Source organism: Festucalex cinctus, chromosome 14 (genome assembly GCF_051991245.1).
Source record: "Festucalex cinctus isolate MCC-2025b chromosome 14, RoL_Fcin_1.0, whole genome shotgun sequence".
NCBI lineage: Eukaryota > Metazoa > Chordata > Actinopteri > Syngnathiformes > Syngnathidae > Festucalex > Festucalex cinctus.
Genome location: NC_135424.1, coordinates 6,542,061 through 6,559,404, shown reverse-complemented (window position 1 = coordinate 6,559,404; position 17,344 = coordinate 6,542,061). Strand labels below are relative to the sequence as shown.

Below are 17,344 nucleotides of genomic sequence, written 5' to 3'. Positions count from 1 at the left end.
GTTGAAGTTTACTGTCAAACTAACAGAAAAAAAACACACAAAAGAATTCAAACAAATGCCAAAATCAACTAAACCATGTCATTTTGTCTGATTAAAATCCATATGAACTATCCTATACGGCTAATGGAAACTAGCACAGCGTGGTACTACGATGAAAGATGGCTAACACAATTATTTACATGTGCGGATCTGAGTGAGTGTCAGTATTGCTCTTCACGCCTCCCAGGCTTTGTTTTGTTTGCACCTTATGAGCCCTATGAAATAAACAAACACGTCTCGATGCCAGCTGGCTGATGTCTGCTAATGAAGCGAGCTGTGACAATAAAGAGGCTTTCCTTCACCAACAGCTCACACGGCAAAAGCAGAAGCACACAGAAACAAACACGACTACCGATGCCTGTCAGAAGAAGTTTAATTACCTAATAGGAGACGTACAGTCATCTTTGTATAAACAGCTGCTCTAAAGTGGTGCTTTGACTACAAAGGAGTCTTAAAAATGCAGATACCTGACGTTAGAGCAAAAAAGTTTTTGTTACAGGAATTATCTCAAAACGCAATAGGAAAAGTAGGAAAGTTGCAATAAAAAAAAAAAAATCCTATTATTACAGCAATAGACTGAAAATGGGAGCATAAAACTTTAACGTTACAAAAGAATAACTGAATGTTACGAGAACAAGAATGAAGTTGAGGAAAATGAACTGGCAATGTTACCAGAGAACGGACTAGTGATGTTAATGCTGTTATAGGAATCATCAAAGTGGAACAAGAATTAAAGACAAAATGTATGTTATGAGAATAAGAAATCAAGTCAAGAAAATAAACTCAAAACGTGAATACAGTGGCAATTTTATAACAATAAAGTCGTAACAAAATAGAAGGAAAAAAAAAAGTCCTGTTATGAAGGTTAACTAAAAACTGAGCAAGAGCAAAGTGGTAATGATAAAAAAAAAGAGAAGAAAAAAATTGCAATGTTATGAGGTAATAGAGTTAATGTTACAAGATTACCGTAATATAAAAATAAAATGAGACTAAAGGCGTAATGATAAAAGAAAAAAGTCAAACGTATGAGGATAAGCAGTTCAGATAATGGGCAGATGGATAAATTAAAACTGAAGCTAGATGGATTATTGCTAGAAAAATAAAAAGCTCAGCAAAATTAAAGTTGTAATGTCACAAGATAATAAAAGTTATTAAAGTTACGGAAATAAATTCAAAATAGAACGGAAATAAAATTGGATTGTTACTCGAATTAACTGAAAATGAAAATAGTCACAATTTAACCTTTTTTTTTTAGTCACCATGGAAACAGAAGTTTCCAAAAAAAAAAGGAATGTCACAAGACCATGTGTATGGAAACATAATCATGTTACAAGAAGAAAGGTTCTTAATGAAACCAGAATAAAGTTGTGTTTTTAAGAAGAAAAAAAAAGATGCTGAAGTACAAGAATAAGGATGACGTTTCTATAATGGTGAAAATGAAGGAATTCAAAATCCAAACACATCAAATGTCTTCCTGGAAACGACTGTAATCAAGAGTTCCAAGAATCTATAAGGCTTATTATTATTATTACTTGAAACATATTCTCGAATGACAAGGACTATAAAACCCTGTAATAGAGAAAAATGTTCCTAGATTGTAATCATAAAAAATATGGCTGTTTCCACTGGCTGAAGTTCTACGTGAGGTCCATTTTGAGCACCGACTTAATTAAGATAAAGCAAACCTGCAACCTCCTGTCCTGTTCAAGTTTTCCTCTCCTGGAAGGCGCTCAGGTCGAAGGCCGCGTCCATGAACTTCTTCAGCTCATTCAAGTGAGTCGACTTGTTCCCGGTCGCCGGAGCGGCGGCAGGGTCCCGCCCGGCATACCTGAAAAGAAACGACGACAAGCGTGATTTTCAACGCACCAACCGTCCGGTGACGGCAAACAGGATCAGCACGTTCTCACCAGACGGGCCTCTTGTTGGCCACCACGGTGAGCAAACGGGGCCGGACGTAATTGTAGTAACCCGTGTTCTTGTGCTCCTCCTGACACCAGACCAGCTCGGCGCTCTTGTGTTTCTCCACCTCCACTCGGACCAGGTCGAAAGGGAACGGCGAGATCTGGAAAAGAAGGAATGGCTGTACTGCTCTGACATACTCAAGTGAAATGAATGAATAACTGATGTGTGAGCAAATTACAAACCGTTATTGTGAGCTAGTAGCAACATTTGTTTTGGTGTTTTGACGAAACAATACAAAGGCCCAAGATTGTGTGATTATGCGCGATTATGTTGTGCCAACCTGCTCCAGTCTGACGATGGCGACGTCATTCTCCAGGTTTTGTTGCTTCCTCTCTTTGGTCAGGTCGTAGTAGACTTTACCCGTGCAGAAGATCAGCCTTTTCACTCGGTCTGGACTTTGACTAGACGGGCCTTCGTCTGGGATCAGCCTTTTGAATTTAGTGCCTGCAGAAGTTCATTTTGCTGTCTTAATTTAATGACATATTTGTTTAACCTCTCATCAAAATGTCATATTTTGTGGATTATAGGAAATATGTTCTTTCATAGTTTGACTAACATGGACTTATACTCAGGTGCAACTTGTATATTAAAAATATAGCTCGGACCCATTCCTTAACACATTCACTCCCAGCCATTTTCACTGAAGCAACCCGCTTCGCTACCATTTTTTTTTTTACTGGATTTTGATTGATTTTGCAAGGTCAACAGAATATTCTATTCTATTGCTATAAAAACATGGAACCTACCAAAAGAAACATTAGTCTTTTCTTTCATCAGGAAAAACAAGTGTATTTGTATCTTTTTCCGTTTTGCAGCAATTAGCATTAGAATATAGCTAAGTTTCATCATTATTCACAAATCTGTTGAAAACACTGGCAAAAAGAGCTTGTTGCAACATTGTCCTGGCTGATCTCTTATACTCTGCTGCCATTTGCTGAACATTTTTTGTAATAACTACGATTGCTTTAAGCAACCTCTTCATGTCAGAAGCTGCATCAAAGCCTTCTGTATGCTCGAGCATTAAAAAAACAACAACAAAAACAACGTAAAAACATATAAATAGGTTTTTGGGAGTGAACAACAAAGTATTAAAACACGTATTTACACGTTTTGGGTTTGAATGAGTTAATCATGTTGATGGCGGCGAACGAGTTCCAGTCCAGAGCAACTTTAGCTTCAAACTGTGGGTCAGTTTTACTTTGTAGTTTAAAATGGCTTATCCTGGCCTTTTGGTGCTTTAAATAGTAAATCTTTGTTGTGGCGGATGCCGCATGCTAATTTAGAGAGTTAGCTGGGGAGACAGCAGCAAATGAATGACATATATCACACATTAGCTGCCGTCACTACTGGTACTACATTTTTCTATTTCTTTGGAAGCGGAAGTTTTTCGTTGGCTGCCATCAACACAATTCGGGAACGGGGGATTTTAGTCCGATTTTGGTCCAGTAGTTTGAGCTCTACTGTTCTTGATTTTGTCAAATAAATTTCCCCCAAAAATGTTACATAGATAATATGATTTTTTTGTTGTTGTTTTTTATTATGTATGTTTTTGACTGATGTGACTTATAGTTCGATAAATATTGCAGTGAAGAATGTGTCAAAGTCTACCTTTGGCGAGGTCTTGAAAACTGGACCTGGCATCGGGGTGCCTCAGCAGGGATTTTGGAGTGAATATAATCAGCTGTGAAACAAGAAAAGAAAGTTTTGTTGACTTTTTTTTTTATACAGCATGTGACATCAGCGGAGGGACAAAGCCTGAATGTTCAGTCAACCGAAACCAGAACTGAGACTGTACTGAAAAGAATCAGAAAATATTCCCTATTGACATCCTCACTAATGTGCTCGGGGTAGTTTGTTTTCACACGCTTAATGGAGCGTCACATTTGTGGGCGACAGGGGATCACTTAAGATATTCACTGCAGCTGAAAAACAGTATAAAATAATAATAATTTATGTACAGCCTAGAGGTTTTGGTCAGAAATCAGGCTGCTAATCAATAATGTAAGTCACATTATCCAACCATTTCCAATCATGTTTGTTGTCTTCATTAGGGTCACGGGTGAGCTGGAGCTCAGCTGATTTTGAGTGAGAGGTGGAGTACACTCCGAACTGAGCACTGTGCCGTAGACACAGTGCTAAAACCCCCCCAACAAAAAACAATATATGAGGAATTATTTTCATTTGGAAACCGTTAGTCGTGCTTTACCGGCTTCCTGAACGGCAGCAGAATCTGCCGTCTGAGCACATGACAGTAGTTAGCAGGCGTGGAGCAGTTGACCACGATCCAGTTGCACTCGTACAGCTGCTGCACTTCAAAATCTCCACCAAACTCCTTCATGCGAGAAAAGAGGAAAGAGGAAAAAGTGCGATTTAGCAGCAAAACAAACGAGACTAAAGGCTCGATTTTCATGCCCAGGGCACAAGGCGCAGGCTAAAACTGCGCAGGGGTGGGCTAGATAATGTTTTGGTATTTTTGTGTGGCGCTTTTTTTTTATTTTTTATTTTTAATTACAATATGTAATAAAGAAGATAATGATAATTATGCTTTCAGTGAATTGATTTCTATAATGATTCAGACCAAATTCAACAAAATTGTGTTACACTACCTCCGCCAATAGTTAAGTCTCATTTCTACAATCAATGACACATATATACAGATGATTTTAATTCCATATTACCCCAACCACTAATGGTTTGATCAATATCCCATTTGCAGATGAATTTGGCAGCCTTCTGTTCATCTGCCCTGCAAAGCTTCCTCACATAAGCTGACCCACGGGACCTGACTAAGTGCTGAACACAATCACCGAGTCAGGAGTCCCTCAGGGGCCCTTAATGAAGAAATTGGCAATCATCACTTAAATTGTTGATGACATTGCAGGAAGCCACTGCAGCAGAGTTAAGTTCTTATCTGGTTGAACCTAATACACTGTTAAAATATCATGGCTGATTTGGGGGAATTTGACTTTTCAAAATTTGAAAAGTACAGGTGGGCGTACGGGAAAGTGGTCCGGGTCGTCTTTGCTCATCTGCAGGAAGCGCTCGGGTCGTGCTGAGGAATGTTCCGGACCCTGAAGTCAAGGAAGAGACTATTACATTTTGTACTGTGATAAAATGTAAACGCAAAATTATTGCGCAAAAGTGTTTTTGGCTGCTGGCAATAAAAGGCCACTAAAATCTCACGCTCACCATTCCCTCCATCCCGTGCGGGAGGAGCAGGACGATGCCGTTGTGACGGACCCACTTGGCCTGGCCCGAGCTGATGAACTGGTCGATGATGCACTGGGCGGTGTTGTGGAAGTCTCCAAACTGCGCCTCCCACAGGACCAGCGCGTTGGGACTGGCCATGGCGAAGCCCAGCTCGAACCCTGGTGATGAAAAGGGTGATGAGGGGTTGATGCTTGAGCGGTTCGCGGTTCGCGGCTCGGCTCGCCCACCTACCGAGCACGCCGTACTCGGACAAGGAGCTGTTGCAGACGGTGTAGGGAGCCTGGTCGGCCCACAGGTGGTTCATGGGGACGCAGGTGCGTTTGTCCACCTCTTGGTCATGGAGGACATGATGACGGTGGCTAGCAAACATGCAAAAGCAGAAATACTCTCACTCCACGCACACACAATCTTACACGCGCGGAATGTCGTGTGTCTTCGGGGGCCCCATTAGCGGGGAAAAAGAGGGCGCACGCATTCCCACACCCAAACGCGTCAAGTTTGGTGCGCCGCCGGCCGGTACACGCGCTCAAGCGGAACGCGTCAATATGCTCGGCTCCTGCGAGAAGACGACACGAGCCAGCGACAGGAGGAAGTAAACAAAGAAGACGCTAAGATGTGAAGTACATTAAACTGCAGACTAAAAGTTTGTGCTGAAAATGGCTTTAAAAAGGAAAAGGGACAGTAGAGTGTGGTAGTGGTGGGAAGTAACTAAGTAGATACATTATGTTACTGTATTTAAGTTAATTTTTCAAATGCTGGTATTTGTACATTTTTTTGGTTCAGCATTTTATAAACAAACATACAGTACAAATAACAGATTGCATGTGTACTGCTGGTTTGAAAAGGAAGTTGGAAAAAGTTCTATAAAAAAAAAAGAGTCCTCGAGACATCTTGTAGCAGCTCGGCAGCAATTAAATATAAGCTGAGGAGTTTTTTTACACAAAAAGAACTGCATTGCCACCATTTTGTGGCATTTTGGCAACAAGTGAGTTGAGGGGCTTCAGTAAGTCAAAATTGGTGCTTTGCCGCCATCTTGTAGAATCTTGGAACTATGTTGAAGTGTGTTTGAGGAGCTTCATTCATACACAAAAAATAGTGCTTTGCTGCCATCTTGGTGCCAATGAACTACATTGAAGTGAATTGAGGAGTTTCATTTAGACAAAAGTGTCTTCTTCTGGCATCGATAGACAATTAAACAACTTTTGGTCCGGTCAAATACTCGCAGGTGTCGCTATTCATGGCAGGGGGACACTGAATCTAATATTTTTTTTCACTTTAGTGCATTTCAGAGTCTGCATTTTTTTACTTTTGCTTTGGTAAAGAACTTGAATGAATCCGTATACTTTCGCCAGATGTGTTTTTTTGTGATTTGTTTTTTCACATCTTCACTCCTGTCCTGTTTATGAACAGAGCATGAGTCAATTTGCCACTTCTGCAGCAGTTACTTGATGAGAAAAAGGAAAAGGAGGAAGAGAAGATATGATAAGGAACCCATAAGACAGGCACACTGGGGAAAAAACAAAAAACAAAGAGGACCTGCTTATGTTCACGTGTCACTTGTTCTTTTTCAATGCATGACAACACCGTGGAGGCTACACGGGTCCCCGGAGAACGAGCTGACGCCTTGCCATGCACGAATAAAACCATCTCAGATATTTATATGATACAAACTATCCATTTTGTGTTGTTTTATTGATATATTGTCTTGTTAAAAATGTGTATTATAGATCTGTTTCTAATAATTTGACCTTCTGACCTCCCAAAAATTACAGTTTTCTCCCCCAACCACTGATTTCTACAATAGATAAAATAATGTAAAATTAAAAAATAAAAACACTGTAAACTACTCAAAAAATATGAAATATACATAAAAAATACAATAAATAAAAAGCTAAAGGTCACAAATAACAAAATGATCATGCCAATGTTGTGCAAGTGGGCCCTTAGACTGTAGTTGTTGATTTGTTTGCTGTCAGCGTGACACACTCACCTGAACGTTCCCCTTTCCACGTCTTGCCCGCTGAGTCGCACGTGGATGCCGTCTTTGAGAAGCGAACCGAAGGCCACGTACTCTCCCAGGGCCCAGTCCAGCTGACCCTTCCTCACCAAGTCCGCTCGGCTGCGCAGGATACGAGACAGACCTTGTATAGGGGGAGAAGAAAGAGAGAGAGAGAGAGAGAGAGAAAAAAAAGATGAGCAAGCAGAAACTGTAAAACGACAGGTGGTGTTGTGGATTGTGGACACTAAAAAGTCTGGCTGATGTTGGGATTTCTTGGAAAGGAATTCTAAAGTGAATAAAGCAAAATGACGGTTGAAGCGTATCTCACCAGGATGGATGTTAAAATCCTCTAAAGGCACCGAGCTGGCGATCTGGCCGATATGCTGCAGGATCTCCTCATCTAGTCCTGTGGGGGGGCAACTCATGGTCTTGGGCTCCCCTTCTGCTGTGAAAAATTCTGCAAGGGGATCATCATCATCATTATCAGAAGTGGTTCGAAATGGATGGATGGATAAGACAGTTTGGTACTTGGCCAGGGCGAGTCCAGCCAGTGTCGTTTCTGTAAGATCTTCTCGTCCTTGGAGCTGTTGAACGCCTCCTCGCATATCTTGTCGTATTTGGCCACTTCCTCCTGTAAACACAAGGCAGGTTGAAAAAATAACAAAAACAATTCATTCAACCAATATCGTTTGCGAGTTGGAGTGAGAGGGAGCCGGAGGAGAACATTCGAAATTCTTTCGTCGTATTATGAATGGAATACGGTATAAATGTATATTTTTTTTAGAGGGTGGGGGCAATACTGAGAGGGAAAAAAAACTTACAAATTTGCCACTTTATGCGCAAAAACCTATACTGTACACACAAATCTAGCACACAAAAAACATACACACACAAACCGACTCGAACACAGTCCACACACAAATGTCTTCCCCAAAAAGCGTGATACGCTGTCAAACATGCAAATGCCAAATTCCTCATCCTTGCCGATCTGGTGGACGTTCAAGAAAATGACCTCAAATTCCTGCAGCGTCACCACTCCCTCGCCAATGAGCTTGTCCGAGTACTTCTTCAGCACGTGCTCCTGCCGCCGGATCTGCTTGTACATCAGCGGCTGCGTGAACAACGGCTCGTCCATCTCATTGTGGCCAGAGCGCCTGTAACACACCTGCCGTAAACACAGACACACACACACACAAAAAAAAAGTTTTCATTTCACTCGAATGGGAACACATCCAAAGCTCACAAACAACAAAAATTGTGTCTGACAACCAATGCAGAAAAATAAAAAATAAAAAGTCCGGACCAGGTCAATGACGACGTCCTTGTTGAAGACGTTCCTCCACTCGGCGGCCACGCGGCACACGTAGATGACGGCCTCGGGGTCGTCGGCGTTGACGTGGAAGATGGGAGCGTTGACCACCCGAGCCACGTCGGTGGGGTAAGGGGAGGAGCGGGCCATCCGGGGGTCGGTGGTGAAGCCGATCTGCGGGCCAGAAACGTGAGCTGGCACCAAATGGAAAGCAATAGTTTCTGTAGTTTTTTTTAATTCATTACGTTTATTATTTGTATTTGACCTAATCAAGGTTATTTTAGTTAAAAACAAAATAACTACAACTTAAATTTAAAAAACATTTTCATTAACAAAATAAAAACAAAAATGCTTTAAAAAAAACAAAACTAACTAAAACTACATTTTACTATTTACTCTAATTAGAGCAAAAATGTCCTTCGTTTTAGTCTTTGGGTGTAATTAATTTAATACATGAGCATTTGGGGTTGATTTTTAATGTGATTTTAAGCATATTATATTAAAAGCGTGTCACTCAGAAGTGACGAAATCTAGCAGACAATCTTGCATGCTTGACTTTTGGGCTCCAATGGCTCGGCTTGTCTGCTTTGTCATTTAACGAATTTGACGCTAGGTAAGAAATGTGTTACTTTTTTCATTTTACCATGGTGTCTATTAAATATTACAACAATACACTTAAAAAAAATAAAAATGAAACTAAAACTAAACCAAAACTAAGCATTAAAATTTTTTTTTTATCAAAACTAACTAAATCTAAAAAACAAAATGAAAAACAACGAAAATAAAAAAATCCAAAACAATACAGGTATCAATACAACATGATGCAATTTACAGAATGCAATTGAAAAATGTCACCCATCACCTGATTGTTGACCACCACGTGGATGGTACCATGTGTGGTGTAAGAGGGGAGTTCACTGAGGTGGAACGTTTCATACACGACCCCTTGGCCGGCAAATGCAGCATCTCCGTGCATCAAGATGGACATCACCTGAGAAAAAAATAAATAAATAAAAATGTCTTTGTAACACCAAACCAGTAAGAAATCCCCATCTTGGCACAATGCAAACCTTTTTGCCAAACGTGTCTCCCCTGTAGAACTGCTCTGCTTTGGCTTTGCCCTGGACCACTGGATCCACCGCCTCCAAGTGGGATGGGTTGGCCATGAGGGACAGCGTGATGTTCTTGTCCGTCCCCCGGTTTATCCTTTCGTGGTACATCCCGAGGTGGTATTTGACGTCCCCGGAACCCTACGGGTGGAATAACGGGCTGGTTAACGTAACGTAAAGGTAATGTTGTACTTGGGTGGAGGTGTTCTCAACTTCATCCGCAGCTTCTAATTTGGGGTCGAACTGACAGAAGATCTGGTTCAGGTCCTTGCGGATCACGTTGGCCAAGACGTTAAGTCGACCTCTGGAAGAAGAGTGAATGAATTTTGAACCGAAATGCAAACTCACGAAAGATTTTGACGAAGTGAATTAATTGTCATTACCGATGCGGCATCCCCATGATCACGCTGTCGATGCCGGCAGCGCTGGAGCTGTCAATGACGGTCTTGAGAGCCGGGATGAGGACTTCGCAGCCTTCCAGACCAAAACGTTTCTCTGATGACCACTTCCTGGCCAGGAAGTTCTCAAAGCTATGAAGTCGATAAGAGATACAAGCCGGTTTGAACAGGTCTGGGAATGTAGATGCAGATTTACGTTGTGTCTGAATACCAAAAGTAACATTTTGACTGCAAGCAAAAAAATTGTCGGTCTTGACAGCCTCCACAAAATTCTGTAGAAATCTGTTGTCTATTGTTGTTCTAAAATCCTACCAACTACCAAACACTCTCTTCCACTTTAGAGTGCCTTGTTGTTGGCCATGAGTGTGCGCAAATCAAGCAGAGGAAGACAGAAGAGCGAGGAAGAGAGTTTTTTTTTTTTTTTTTACACAGTAAGTGTGTGGGCCTAAGCTTGGCCCTGGCATATCTACTTTAGAGTGCCTCGTTGTTGGCGGTGAGTGCACATACAATAAATAAAGAAAGGAGTAAAATGTTTTTTTTTTTAAACTCCAAGTTTCAAAGCTAGCATGTGGAGCAGGGCTTCATGCTGGCGTGGCTGCTTTAGAGCGCCTTGTTGTTCGCCATGAGTGCACGCACATCAAGCAAAGAAAGACAGAAGAGCGAGGAAGAGAGATTTTTTTTTTTAACAATGTGTGAAGCTAGGCTTGTGTACACTTTAGAGTGCCTCATCGTTGGCTGTGAGTACACGTACTATACAGGGAGAAAGGAGTAAAATGTTTTTTAAAAGTCCACGTTCACAGCTAACGTGGAGCGGAGCTTCATGCTGGCGTGGCTGCTTTAGAGTGCCTCATTGCGTTATGTTCCAGTGGGATATTTTGTAGCCACGGAAGGCTTTAATTAGTCATTAAGTATGATTCTATGCGAAGTAGCATCCATTTTACCAGGTGGAAGGACTGGTATTTGATTGACAGTTAAGTGGGTGTGCTTCCAATGCATTCAGTGAAAACGCCCACATTAATTGATTTTTCACACATTTGATTTTTTTTTTTTTTTATGTACTTGACAATTTTTTTTGGTAGGGTTGTTAACAAACCCTCTTCATTGGCGTGTTAAATTTAGAACACATTTATTTTTACTTTACAGGTTCTCTTAAAAGGTTGGAAACGGCTGATTTAAAGGTTGAGAGTGTTTGTGAACAAAAAATAAATAAATAAAAAAATGCGCTACACTTTTGAGCTCATTAATCATCAGACAAAAATGAGCTCATTCGACGACCGGCTGCACGGTTCTTAGTGTGATCTATGATCCGCTTTTGTGCTGTCTGTGCATTCATTAAAGTTTCATTTCTTTGCCGACCGCGTTGATCTGATCAGGCGAGCCAGCAGCGTTCTCTTCTCGTCACTGGTGAAGCGCATGATTCCCGGAGTCTCGAACTTCTGACGGATCCACTGGCACTGCTCCACGTTGTTGATGAACATGAATTCCACCCCCACGTGACTGCAGTAGGATGCCTGAAACGGGATCATGTACAAAAGAAAAAATGTTATGTAACATGGGTTAATGATTGCGTACATGCTAGATGGATGGTGTTAATGCTTCATTCCTCTCTGTTTTAAATGCTTTGCCATCATCCTGTGTCATATAGACTCAATTACAAACCACTGATAGGGTGTGTTAATTACTGTCAAATTTTCATTATTTGAGGGGAGGAGCTTAATTAGTCAGGCCAAATCCATGTCTAATAAACAAGTAGCGCTTTGCTGCCATCTTGTGACGTCTCTAGGCAATAATAAAACTTTACAGGGCTTATTAATTGCATTAGAAAAGGTCGCTTAAAATTAGAAAACAATAAACTGCGATATTGAAGGGGTGGGGCACAGTGTGTACCTCGAGGCGACGTATGACCTCCCTGAGAGGAAGTGTCGTCTCTCCTCCGCCAATGAAGGTGGTGTGAGGCAGACGGAAGCTCCGGTCCAAGTCGGACTCATGAAGACCGTAGAAGCCTGTTATTAATGAACACATTATTTAATTGCAAAACTTTGGAAACAAAATATTTATGCCTACCTGTTCAAACCCATTTATATGTGTATTATAATAACTTGTTTTAAGTCCATGCATCCATTTTTGATAGCACTTAGCAAATATTTGTTTATTAATTATTCATTGCAATGTCTTTTGCAATTCTGGTACAATCATAATTTTAAAAATATATGGCACTGCGTCTTTAATTAAAAAACGTTTGTGTTTTTTTTAATAATTAAAAGAAAACATGTATTGATATAAGTATTTTTTTCTGTCAATAATTAACTCATTAAGTGCCAGTTCAGCTAAAATGGATCTTTGACGTCTATAGCCGTCAATGGCAGTGAATGAGTTAAAAATGGGGGAGGGGGAGATTGATTTTTAGTGTAGAACTGAATACTTTTATTTTATTTTTTTAACTACAGGCAGGTACATAAAAAGCTAGAAAGAGTCCCATGCTTACATTTTTGTACCATTTCCTACTAAATTCTTACTGCAGATACATTGTACAGTTGCAACCAAAATACAAGGCTATTAATGACACTTTTCTGGACAGTAAATAAATATGATCCTGGATTGCTTGTATTTTCTGCATCGTACACTATCGGCGTCGCCGTAGAAGCCAAGCAGACCACCTGAGCGAGCTGCCTAAGCTCAAAGCTCACTCGGCACATAAGAGGAGACAGGTGCAAATCACATTAACAACAAGGCAAATAGGAAAAAAAAAGAGGGCCAAGAATAAATTCATGTACTGACCAAGTAAAGGCCTCATTACGTTCCATTAGCGAGCTATATCGGTCTTGACAATATAACACACAATGTGATGCACCACACAAATTCCCAGTTGAAATCAATAGGAATGTAATTCATCTGTTCCAACATTACAAAATAAAGCAACGCTAACATGTTTTGTTTTTTTAATAAGAAAAACAGGACTCTAAAATATCATAATTTATAGTTCTACATATTTATAAATCTTAAATAAGACATGCCGATAACATCTTCTTGCTGCCCGAACACACATTTTCCCGAGTGAGAGATTAATCAAGTCTTATCTAATGCAACGAACAATGTTCTGATTAATGTGACATTGAAGAGTGTTACTACTAGGCTGCTCACCTAATTTATCAATGGTGGTGATGAGGTCCGAGGGAACAAATGAGTCCAGATCAGATGCCAAGATGCCCAGCGGGTCCAACTGAGCCACGTGATGACCGCGGATCTGGAAACGGCACAGAGACCATCATATAAAAATCACACTTTGTCATCATATTGTTGAGTACGAACAGCTGGAGATGCCACTTGGTCGCTCGTGAGTTTTCGTCCGTATCTTCCGTTTACATTGCAACATAACGGATCAAACACAGATTGACGTGATTCATTAGCGGGCGAGGGGAAACGTGAGCCTCTGTTTTGTTTTAGCAAGTCTCTTTGATATTATTAACATTTGCGTTCAAAAAGTTGGTCATTTGCATAATCCAGACCAGTGACAAACAAATTGTATGTTCTATTTTTAACATTGTACTTTTTGACAAGTGTTGATGTATTTTATTTTATTTATTTTTTTTGCATACATTAATTATAAAAATAGACAAATGGCATTTTAATTTGTGTCAGTCTGAATGGAAGATACTTTCCTTATTTAGCCATTTTTTGGCAGTCAAACATGAATATTTTGCCTATAATAAATTTGATATTTTTATTATTTTTCCATGTACAATTATTACCTGTTAAAACAGATTTTGCAACTTGCTGTCGACTAAAAATGACATCACAAGGGCTCAGGTAACCAATCACAGCTCAGCTTGTGAACATCACATGACCAAACCGAGAAAACAGGTGAGCTGTTATTGGTCAGCCCTTGTGATGTCATTTTCAGTCGACAGCAAGTTGCTAAATGTGTTTTTAAAGGTACTAATTGTACGTGAAAAATAATGAAAGTATCAAATTAATTATAGACAAAATATGAACTTTTTATTGCTATAATGGGCTAAATAAGTGAAGTATGCCTTTAAATTTGACAATATTGTTGGCCTAATAATAGCATAATTGGGCAAGTCGAATCAAAACAAAAAATCTGTTGTGCTTGCTATTTATTTATTTATATATCTATTTTTTTTGGATGGGTAGATTCTCACTTATCCATGTCATGTTAATCTGCAAAAGTTGAATTAAGGCTTCTTATTTAATGAAATTGTTTTTTTTTGTTTTTTTATCAAAAATTACCTCATACAATTAAAACAAGAAAAATATGAAATGGATGACAGAGAGAGTCATAAAGGAAAACATTTTTTTCCAGCAACATAATTGGTATATTTTATTGATATTGTCACTGTAATTAAATCTAACTTGGGCTAACAATTTGTTCAGCTTTGTGAAATGCTTGCCTGAAGCCACACAATTACTCAAATATTGATTTTTCAAATGATGGCCAACTTTTTTGGAGCACATTTTGCAGTAAATGAACGCCTGTATGTGTGTGGATGACCTGGTAGGCTCTGATGAGCGTGTGCACAGCCAGGTGGTCCTCCACCACTTTCTGCGTCACGTCTGGCGAATGGGACGCGACGCGGCCCTGGAGGAGGGCGGAGGGGCGTCTCTCTGCCTCCTCGCCAGACGCACCGGCGCTCTGGATGTTCCGGAAGAAGGCGTCCCACGACTGGAACATAAAGTCAGAGGAGGGGGGGGTGAGCAGGAATTAGCACAACTGCTAATTTAGGGGATATACTGCATGATGGAAAATGTTGCTCACAGTTACCTCGTGGACATTATTATGATCCTCCAGCCAGGCGAAGTACATGTCCTCCACATAACTGGAGCTACTGGTGACCGCTTGAGGGGGTGTAGCCCCAGAGGAGCACAATCTCCTGGGATGAGACCTGCACCTGGCCAGGGTCCCTCCACCTCCTCGCCACCATGGACCTCCTCCACCACCCCTCAGCACACCCACAAACGCCCGAAACTGACTCATGACTGCAGGAGAAAGACAGTTGATTGAAATTTGACATTGATGTTTATATTTGTCAACTGGAATCCAATCATTTTTTTGCCACCCAACTTGGTAACAACTTGGGGGGAAGCGAGACAGCATGTTTCTTTTTCCTAGCAAAAAAACAAAAAAACAAAACTAGTTTCTTTGGTACTGTATCCCAAACAGTACTCTGTGGGTCTTGCAAGACCCGTAAAATGGCTGTAAAAATACGAAACTGCTTTGAAATGGCAGGCAGTTAATTATTTTAAGGACTCAACTAATATCTTGAGTAAAGGAGTTAATCAATACAATAGCTACTTCAATATTATATATATATATATATATATATATATATATATTTTATTTTATTTTTTTACCCAAGTATCAGTACCTCTGTTGGCTACTGAGATTACTTTTGCCAGGAATATCGCATAAGCTAAAGAATAATAATAATAATAATGACTGTTTAGGAAGTGACTGTACACTGGCAGTTCGTCGGAGCCTCAAATGACCTTTCATCTAACTCAGCAGCGCTTTACTTTTTCCACACAGATGCGACGCAAGGTGAACGTCCTGGCGGTGGCAACTTTTACTGCAGGACCGTTTGATTGCGTTTGTTATAAGAGAGCTGCTCGATCGTAAACATTTGAAAATGTGCACCACGAATTAAGATGGAAGCTGCTGTAAAGTCACTTTGCGCAACATAAAAACGAAAAACTGGCGATCGTGTTGTGCTTCTCACCTGATCTTGCACCGGTGCTTTTAACTTTGCCTTTGTTATGATGCTCGTGTGTGCTATATGTGACGGGACCACACTAATCCGCTGCCTTCATTGTAAATCCCCCATAATCTGCCTGCTGGCCTGTGTGTGACGTATAGAGTAGGATATAAGTGCAAAGGACAACATGTTGAAAAGTCACTCATGTACGTTAACGTTTACCTTCAGCAGCTGCGATGTCATCGCCGCAGACTTCCAGTGAGGGACAGGTGACACGGTGAAGGTGAGACAGATTCCAATGCACTTGCACCACATTTACGCAACCCCCTCCCCACTGCCAGTGAGTCAGGTGGTACATCTGCACAACCCCACGGGTGCTACTCGTACTACCATATTCAAACAAGCGCTCCTAAACTTTAGTAGGACAAACAACATTGAGTCATTGCGTATTTATCAACAGCATATTCTTATCGGACACAATTAGGTACACCAACAGCTAATTAGGGCCAATCTTTGAATAATACTTACTCGGGAAATAACATCTAAAATTTACTGAAAATAGGTTGTTTTTAAAGCAACCATGAAAACCTGGGGGGGGGGGGGGGGGGGGGGGGAACCGTTTCCTGTCGCAGCTAAGCTAATACAGTACCATAAAATAGTGAGATTTTCTAATTTTGTTCTATAAATTTTTTCTCCATCTTTATTTCTCTCTGTCTCACATGCACATTATTATATTTCTTTTTAATTTATTTTCTCTTACCAGCTCTAAAGAGAGTTTGAAAACTTCATATCACATGTGGTTCACATGAAGTTTGATAGGAAAGCCAAAGTTAGTTATTTTCCCCCTCAAAATGTAATTTCAATATTCACACTGAGTAAAATCACAGCAGTTCACAATTATTTATACGCCATTGTGGAATTACTGTGATGTGCTTTGCGTAAATATGCTATCAGCACAAATCCTATGTTGCTATATTTCATGTCTTTGCTAATGCTATGCTAAAAATCCACACTTGTTACTTTATCTGAGCAAGAACACCTGTTTGCCAATCCACGGATAATTTAGTTTTCAATAAACCCAACATGCATGTTTTTGGAATATGACAGGAAGCCGCAGTACCACAACCAAACACACACAAACCTGCCAACCTACAACGAAGGCGCTGGAAGTCAAAATTGAGCATCATCTTTGCGGGGCGGCGGGAAAGGCAAAAGCCATTTATAAAAGCTAAGTTAACTAGAGAGAGAGAGAGAGAGAGAGAGAGAGAGAGAGAGAGAGAAAAAAAGTCATTTGGGCAAGTGGTTTCAGATTGATGGGCTAAAAAACAATCAAATAATTGGCCCAGCCCAATTTAAAAATGCTGCTCTTCATTTTGACTTTCATCATTCATACTTGCTGGCTGTGAGCTGGGGGGGGGGAAAGGATGGTTATAAAACACTTACAGTGAAAAAGAGTGGGGAGTAAGTGTACGAGATGTATGAGAATCCATAGAACTGCATGTTATGACTTCCGATTACTATACCTGTACAATACCAATATTGAAACAATACCACAGTAAAAAAAACGTCAGTAAAAACAGTACAATCAGAGATGACAAAACATGGAG

At 40.4% G+C, this 17,344-nt stretch overlaps 1 protein-coding gene across 5 annotated transcripts; it reads right to left on the bottom strand.

The window, feature by feature from the left end:
- Positions 1-394: 394 nt before the first annotated feature.
- ogdhl (oxoglutarate dehydrogenase L) lies at positions 395-16,127 on the bottom strand. Of its 5 annotated transcripts, XM_077494777.1 has the most exons (24): positions 15,960-16,093; positions 15,762-15,881; positions 14,807-15,021; positions 14,537-14,707; positions 13,168-13,270; positions 11,914-12,029; positions 11,383-11,537; positions 10,012-10,158; positions 9,842-9,932; positions 9,590-9,769; positions 9,382-9,510; positions 8,514-8,693; positions 8,223-8,375; positions 7,739-7,841; positions 7,539-7,667; positions 7,202-7,352; positions 5,443-5,570; positions 5,191-5,369; positions 5,001-5,072; positions 4,208-4,333; positions 3,610-3,682; positions 2,282-2,445; positions 1,947-2,101; positions 395-1,867 (listed from the first exon to the last, which is right to left on the bottom strand). In XM_077494777.1, exons 3-24 carry the CDS (start codon positions 15,017-15,019, stop codon positions 1,744-1,746), a joined length of 3,042 nt encoding a protein of 1,013 aa, XP_077350903.1. In that variant the 5' UTR covers positions 15,020-15,021; positions 15,762-15,881; positions 15,960-16,093; the 3' UTR covers positions 395-1,743. The 5 variants fall into 5 exon arrangements, with proteins under 5 accessions (XP_077350903.1, XP_077350901.1, XP_077350904.1 ...); XM_077494775.1 differs by lacking the exon at positions 15,762-15,881 and having other exon boundaries at positions 15,960-16,127; XM_077494778.1 differs by lacking the exons at positions 15,762-15,881; positions 15,960-16,093 and adding an exon at positions 15,411-15,724.
- Positions 16,128-17,344: the final 1,217 nt, after the last annotated feature.